This window comes from Pteropus medius, unplaced genomic scaffold, assembly GCF_902729225.1.
Source record: "Pteropus medius unplaced genomic scaffold, Ma_sr-lr_union100, whole genome shotgun sequence".
Taxonomy (NCBI): Eukaryota; Metazoa; Chordata; class Mammalia; order Chiroptera; family Pteropodidae; genus Pteropus; species Pteropus medius.
In genome coordinates this window covers 7,974-16,216 of record NW_024356392.1, presented here as the reverse complement: position 1 = coordinate 16,216, position 8,243 = coordinate 7,974, and the positions used below count along the sequence as shown (strand labels likewise).

At 51.4% G+C, this 8,243-nt stretch overlaps 1 gene segment (V, D, J or C); it reads right to left on the bottom strand.

Moving 5' to 3' along the window:
• Positions 1 to 3,756: 3,756 nt before the first annotated feature.
• Positions 3,757 to 7,331, bottom strand: LOC120602105 (immunoglobulin lambda variable 3-9-like; the record flags this gene model as incomplete). The annotated part of the segment is given in 3 exon segments: positions 3,757 to 3,861; positions 6,403 to 6,802; positions 7,195 to 7,331. Coding segments are annotated over 3 exon segments (551 nt in total), but the record flags the coding sequence as incomplete, so codon positions are not given.
• Between the last annotated feature and the right edge of the window lie 912 nt (positions 7,332 to 8,243).

The window sequence follows — 8,243 nt, the reverse complement described above, 5'->3', positions numbered from 1 at the left end:
TTTGCACAGCTCAAAGGAGGCACATCCAGGACACTGATGACATGGTGCCTAGACCTTTGGGTCCAGAGACATGGTCCTGCTGCTCCAACAGAGACATCACCTTGTCCCAGCAGAGCTGCCACAGAACCACTTCACGCTTGTAAAGATCGTGATGTGTTTCATCTCATCCCCCTTATGTCACTAGAGTGTGTCCTGAGTGTGAGTACTGATTGAGGTAGGGGTACCTAGTTCTGTGGAAACTGCAGACCTACTCTACACACATTGACATCTGTGTATATCCTGTGACCCGTCCCCAGAGGACAGCATGAAGACCTGAGAGGTAGTTGAGGAAAACCGGGCCTTAGGGCTGGTTGTTGCTGGTTTCACTGATGGACCGAGTATAGCAATACCTCACACTGATCCCTCCACATCGACCCAAAAAGCCACAATTAAAGGGGTCTTAGATTTATCACATACCCTCGGACCTGAGCTAGGTCAGAAGGACTGGCACCTGGGATTGGAGGAGAAACACATCATCTTGGTGTCCTGGGGACTTCATCAGGAAGGCAGTTGCCATTCACTGCTTCACTGAAGATGTGAGGCCGTTGCCTCATTTATGGCCTGACTGGAGGCTATGGAGGCCACCTTGTCGCATGTCAGAGATTTGCTCACTGTGGTGATTCACAGAGCAGGGATGGAGCCTGGATGTCCAGACACGAATGGACCATTCAGGGGAGGTTCAGAGTCCTTCAGGACTGTCAGTTAAGCCCCACCTGATCTTTGAGAATTTGGTGGTGCACCCCAACCTGCAACCGACCAAGGACAGAGTGGGACCCAACACGGCAGACACACTGCTGTGCGTTGAATTGTGTGCCTCCAAATTCATGTATTAAAGTCCTAACCCTAGTACCTCAGGATGGAAGCTCATTGGAAATAGGAGTGTTGAAGATGCAATTAGATCATTTAAGCTGAGGTCATACGGGAGCAGGGGAGGGCTCCTAATCCGGTACATTTGACTAGTGTCCTCAGAGAAAGGGGAAATTGGGAGACAGACACAAGGGAGAACACCACATAAGGACGGAGGCAGGATCTACAAGCCAAGGACACCAAAGATGCCGGCAAGACCCCAGAGGGTAGCAGACAGCCAGGGAGCAGATTCTCCTTGTCAGCCCATGAAACACCAGCCCTAATGACACTTGATCTCAGACATGAAACCTCAGAATGTGAGCCAATATTTCTATATTGTCAGCACCGAGCATGTGATATCTGTTAGCACAGCCCCAGCACCTACACAGTTCCCTGTAAGGTCAGGGTGCTCAGACCATCAGCCACTGCTTCTGTCCCTGTGATCACAAACTCCTGGGAGGAGATTCCTGCCACGAGCTTCCCTCCCCTGCAGGATTTGACTCTCTTCCCAGGAGTCTGTGTCATTCACCAAGTAGCACAGTCTCTCCTGTAACCTAAGACCCTCTGATCCCGTGCCTGCGCCTTCCAGGCTCATGTGGGAAGCAATGCTCACAGTCTCCAGAATCTGTCTTGTCCCACAAAGACATTCTGTACTTTTAAAAAATTATTATCTATGGCTACAGCACCTGGTAGTCCTAGGTGGTGGTGGTCTCCCCTCCAAGCACTTACCAGCCCCGCCCTGCTTATCTTCAGATATTAGTCATCAGGCTTGTTCAGTGTGGCAAGGCCATAGATCATGGACCGTGGCTCCACTGGGGTGTGAACCCAGGACATTCTGCGTGTAGAACAGTTGTGCTAACCGCTATACTATGAAACCATGACCCATTCTGTAGTTTTAATGGCAGTGTCACCAAGACTGTAAATGCTCAGTCACTACTTTTTGGTCCCTGTACAGAGTTTCCCTCACAGAACTCAGTCTAACTGTGAGAAATGCTATAAAAGAGACATGTGCCATGACCTTCAAGGGGAAACATGGTGTCCTAGGAGATTATCCAGCAAAAGCGTCTCACTCAAACCTTATGTCATAGGTGGCGTTTCCTGAGGAAGGTACTTTAAACAACCTTGAAAGACAATTTGGTGCTGACCGTGTAAGCATTAGTATTCCAGGAAGGACGAGGATCTCGGACCTGAGACCAACCATGGGGTGGGTGCAGAGATTGATGGGGCTGTGGGAGGCATCTCTGATGGTCGGACCATGGTGCCCTTAGGCTCCAGGGCTGCTGGTTGCAGACCACGCCTGACCCACTGTAGGCTGAGGAGCCTCCGTCTGCAAGATCCACTTCCCTGGGTAACGTGGTACTGAGGTCAATGTCAAGTGTCCCTCCATTCCTCTCACTGGTAATGAAAAGAGAGGTCAGAGGTGCAGATCTGAACAGAGAGGCCCTCATCCCAGGATGGGGTGGACAGCAGTAGTTACAGCCAGGACCTCGAGGTGCCATGTTTACTCTGTTTTTGTCTGGACTCTGAGCCATCCTGACATCCCCTACCTTTGCCTCTCTTGAGCTGTCAGGTGGTGTCTGAGCAAATGGGACACATACAGGAAGAAAGGTTGTTTGCAAGTGACCTCAATGAGCTGATGCTCTCAGGGATTCGCCTGCATCAAGGTGGGAGGGAGGAGGTAGTTTCATGTTTTGCCCTTGAATGTAGAAGGTGTCCCACATCGTGGGAGCTGACAACAGACCTGGGCACAGGAAGTGAGTACGGCCAGCCCAGGCCACTGATCTCGCTAACTCATCACATAGGAAGTGGGAAAAAGCACCCTCCCCAGCCCTGCTTGGGAACTGCAATAATAATCAACTTCATCACTGGGCTGGAGGAGAGAGAGGCACAGTCTCTAGAGGTGGAGTCTGGGGGCTGTGATATGTGATTCTTGACACCGTCCTCGGCCATGTGGAACTGTGTGCACGACCTGTTGGTAAAATCAGAAAGGATTATAACCCCCAATTGGCACTGTTGCTCCAGCACAAGAGATGCTGACCATCTGTCTAGGGGACCAAGCTGCCCAGAGAGGAGAGTCTGGACAGACTGTTCCCCCGACCCTGACGGGATGAGGGGTGTGGACAAGGGCAAGTGCAAGTCCAAGACCCCGTGCAGCCCGGGTGGGAGGGAGAGCAGGTCCCCTGTGGTTCACAGAGGTGCCTTCCTGTGGTGACTCTCACCTGAGCTGTGAGCAGCAGGTGAGGCGGAGGGAAGCCATGCCCAGTGTGGTCCTCAGAAGAACAGCAGGCAGACTCCCCGGGGAGCCACCTGATGCAGATTCCCAGGGTCGCCCTCACCTGCTGCAGTGGCATCTGCTTCTTAGGAGACCTCAGGGGACTCGGCGCTCACTGGGTTTCAGAAGCTCCAATGCAGGCCGCCATGGAAACTCTCACTTCCTCTCGTGCGTGTCCTCAAGTCCTTCCTAGGCCACCTGTGCCTTGGTGCTTAACTGTCCTGCCCTTGTCAGCTGAGCTTGATTCAGGTGCCAGACCCTGTCATGATGTGGGAAAGACATTTTAAGAACAGACTTTATCAGAAGCCCCCTGGGCCTCGTGTGGGGAGGGGTGAATTTCCAGCGTGACATCCAGACAGAAACAGATGGTTCAGGCCACTCCTGTTCTCACTCAACTGCACAGAATCTGAGCTTTCCTCACCACCTCAAACACTTCATGGTGTTTTCTGTCTAAGTCTCCGTGTGTTTTTCTCTCTGACTGAAACACCTCCCGGGACACCCCTCCTCACCCAAGTACCAGCCACTCCATGTGCTCAGGCTGCCGGAACAGAAATGACATAGAGCGGGCAGCTTCAAAACAACAGAAATTTCTTACTCACCGTTCCGGAGGCTGGAATTCCAAGATCGTGTCCTCAACACAGTTGCCTTCTGCTGAGGACCGGCCTCCTGGTTCATAGCTGGTGCCATCTGGTTGTGTCCCACCTCTGTGGTGGGAGGGGGAATGGATGTGGAATGTACTAAGAGCACTAATCCCATTCATGAGGCTCCAGCTCAGGACCAATCACCTCCCAAAAGCCCCATCTACTCATCTTTTCACCTTCGTGGTTTAAGATGTCAACATTTGAATTCCGGAGAAAACAGACGTTCGGATTATAGACCAGTTGAAATTTTACTTATGCATTCAGTTCTCTGGAAGCCTCTGACCACCAGAACATAATATAACAGAGTCACAATTCTTTAACATCCCTGGATAATGTGATATATCCAGATCCTTTGCAGGTATTCACGCCAGCACCCTGTCTCAATACCCGCAGTCTTACCTTTACGATGCCCGAACAGGACCAGAAAAAACACAGGCAGGAAAATCTGGAATGGAAGGGCCTTTGTGAGCTCCGTGACAGAGCCGGATAAGGGGCAACCCTTACAGGATGGAAGCAATGTCCTCCAGGAGGCTGCATGTGCTCCAGTCGGCGTGCAATCAACCCTGTTGCTTCTTTTATAGGGAGGATTCATGGGTCTAGAAATCAGGAGTTGAAAGTGGGAGAGACACCACTCCCTCCCCTATGGAGAGACCCATCAACAAGATGTTTTCTTCTCTTTCAGGGACTTTACACTCTGCGTGATTGTGTGGAGCTCGTGATCGAGACTGCTCCACGGCCCCTCTTGGCTCCTCCTCACAGTGAATGATCCCACAAAGGCTGGGGTTTTGTGTGGGTTGGTCAATGGTGACTCTGAAGGGGGCACTGGGTTGCTTCTACACCACAGAGGTAAGCAGGGGGCGCGTATGGAAAGCAGTAGACCCTCCAATTCTCCCAGACCGTAGTCAATGATCACAGTCACAAAATCACAAGCATCCAATTCAGCAAGACATCATGGACCAGTACCTTCCGGAATGAAGCTTTGTGTAATCCCACCTGACAAGGGATCATGACTTGCAAGGTATTTGCTGAGGTCAAGGGGGACATGGAGTGCATAGGGAAGAAGGTAATGGCAGATACCAGCTCTGACCACAAGGCTCGTCATTGTAATGAGGACAATACTAACAAGGATTTCTTTCTTATATTTATATGTATATGTTTGGATACATATTAATCTTACATTTTTAATCTTCCCCGTCTCATTCCGTATTATTTAATGTAAGATATGTTAAAAATAGTTAACTTTATATTTCAATATTTAAGTTATAGGATGTCCCATACAGCTGGGGAAAATAAATATCACTAGAGGACAAAACAGTATTCTGCATCCTCTCCAAGAGAAGGTTAGCATGTTTGTGGTTGTTCACAAGATAGTTTTCTCACATCAGGTAAAGCACGGCTACATCGATTCTGTTAATTTGGAGACTGGAGCTTTGTGTAAAGGTGAGTAGGTTTCAGTTAACAATGGTTTTACTCTGGTGGCTTATTCTGTGTCAACATTGCCATCTGAACTCTATTTTGCAGAATGATTTTCTGTGTGTGTTTCTGGTTAGGGTGGGTGGAAAGAGAGATGATTGTGTAGGACTTGGAGGGTAGAAGGGAGCAGCATCCGCTGTGTATCTCCCGCCATGGCTGAGTGTCTGCTGGGTCACTCCGTAGGAGGAAGCGATGGCCACGATTCCCTTGGACTCACCTTCGGGACGGACCTGACTCTCCCACTGTCTTTCAGAGCTCAGAGCACTTAGTGTGTCAGTCCCTTTTTCATTCTGTAAAAATACAAGGAACAACCAAATCTCTCTGGGGACGTTGAAGTGGACACTGGGGACTTAGGTGAGAAGCAGAGCACTGTGGGTGTATAGTGGCTTCCTCTGTCCTGCTGACCATCTTGGCAACAGCTGACCTCTTAGACTCACCACACCGGAAGCAGAAGCTGAGATGTTGCATTGCGTGGGCAGGAAATCAGGAAGAGGTGAGGAGGTGAGACCGGGCAGAAGGAGGAGGTGACCCCCACGAGGTTACACATGAGGCCTCAGATTTGTCCAGGGAGCTCTTAAGCTGGCATGTTTTCGTCACCCTAATTGAGGCAGTGCATTGGCAACTGGGAGTCACTACACTGACCTCTCTGAGAAGAGTATGAACCTGGGGGACCATTTTCTGAACCTACAGCACTTCCCAACGAGGGCACCGATGAGAACCGCCAGGGTCCCCGGCAAAGGCGCGTGGGCGGTGAGCTCACAAGAGGGATCTGCGTGGACAGCACAGTGTTCTGCTCCACTCAGTATCTCAAACTGTCATGAGAGCCTGGGGCTTCGGAAGCTCAGCTGAGCTGGGCAATTGTGGGGTCTTATCCTGATCAGTAGGGTGAAGGAGGGTCCAGTGATGACCATACGGAAAGGCCAGGTCATTGACCACTGGACAAATATCTTCCTCTGTTTGTCCTTCCACCCAAGCCATCTGTCCCCAATTCACACTCAGGGCCTGACAACACCATGACAGCCTGGTCCAGCCAGCCCTGAATCTACTCCTGGTCCACCTTAGGCAGAGATGGCTGAGGGCGGAGAGGGAATGGGTAGCCAGGAATCTCAGATCGAGGGCCCTGGGCCAGACCTGTTCACGGCTTTGTCTGCAGTTCTTGAGGGCCCAGAGGATAGTGTGACACAGACCGGGAAGGGGGTTTGTGTCTCACTTCCCCATCTGCTTGTGTCACTGTGAGCATTACTACTGTCCCGCACCTGACAGTAATAGTCAGCCTCGTCCTCGGCCCGGGCCCCGCTGATGGTCAGGGTGGCTGTGTTCCCTGAGTTGGAGCCTGAGAATCGGTCAGGGATCCCAGAGGGCCGGTTGTTATCGTTATAGATGACCAGCACAGGGGCCTGGCCTGGCTTCTGCTGGTACCAGTGAGCGCTTTTTCTTCCGATATTGTTTCCTTCACAGGTGATCCTTGCTGTCTGTCCTGGAGCCACGGACAGTGAGGGTGGCTGAGTCAGCTCGTAGGACACCACGGAGCCTGCAAGAGAGAAAAGGAGAGGTGGGCTTCCAGAGCTGAGTCTCTTCTCCAGGTGAGACATTCTGCCTGGCCTGGATGAGGTCCCGAGTTTCATTGAGCCCACAGGATGCCCTAATATCCCTATCTATTCTAACACCTTCGGCCCTAGGGCCTGACTGGAGGATGGAGCTTCTGCAATGAAAAGCCCTTCATGCTCTGGCAGGTGCAGTCCTTCAGGGCTCACACAGAGCCAGTGATCACAGTGAGGTATTTCAGCCCAGCCTAGGCCCTCATCCTGTAGCAGAGTCATTAGCATCCTGTCTCCACTGGCAGCTCCCTACTGAGATCAAAGACTGGGCCTGGCCTATCCTGAGCTGTAAGGCAGAGGTTGGGTGTGAGCGTGGATGCAGCACCTGTGCAGTGAGCAAGGAGGCCAAGGAGGAGTGGGGTCCAGGCCATGGTAGAAGCAGCTCAGTTCTGCTCTCTGGGCCTGAGACTGGGCAGGTTTCCTCCCAGGCTTCTCTTATCCCCTTGCTGGAGAGAGCTGCTGGGTATGCAAATCAACTCGGGTCAGGGGTGCTGCCTGAGGAGCTTGTGGTTTCAGTGAGGAGCTCCGCCTCAAGGGACACAGAAAGGGGAGGTGCGTTCCCTGCAGACTCCACCTCAAGCCCAGGGAATTCTGATCCACTGTCTGGTGCCATAGTCTGGGGCTGACACATCAACCACAGACTGTCTCATGGCCTCACTCTCGGGTAGACCTGGTCACTGAGAGTTCTGAAGTGAAGTGTCCGCATTTTCTGAACACATTATAGAATGCTGACTATAGAGGTGACCATACGAGCCTTAGGTCAGTGCAGTGTCCTACCCAGATCACAGTCTGTGAGCATCAGAACCTGAAGTCATTCCCTCCTTGCCCAGTGCGCACAGACTGTTTAGGAGCCACTGAGGTGCAGTGAGTTTCTGTGCTTGGGGAGAGCTCCTGGAGCAGGTCGTAGATGCTGTGCCTCTGTCACCCAACCCTAACGCAGTGTGCACAGGGACAGATCTTGTTGCTGAGAAAAGTTGAAGAGGAACAGAATTTTATCACGAATGGAGTGGGCTGGAGAGGAATGAGATATCTGGACATACGCTAGAGGAACAGGCAGAGTCTACATCAACACATCTGACAGACATGCAGTCAGAAGTTTACATAAAAGATGGTAGTGTAGAAAACATACATTTTTTCCAGGTATGAGGTTTTGGTTAACAACCCTCCTGCATGTTAGAACCCCTTATGCCCAGGCCCACAGCATCTCCAGATGTCTTTGCCAGGTGGTCTCTGCTGCCCTCTGGTGGCCGCTAAGAACTGGTTGTGGAAATGCTTGGTACAGGTGTTTGTAGGTTCAGAACCTATGGTTCTGGTTCTGATTCCCTGACCCATGGACTGCTGGCCCAGGGGCGAAATTACTCTCTTTTATGTGAC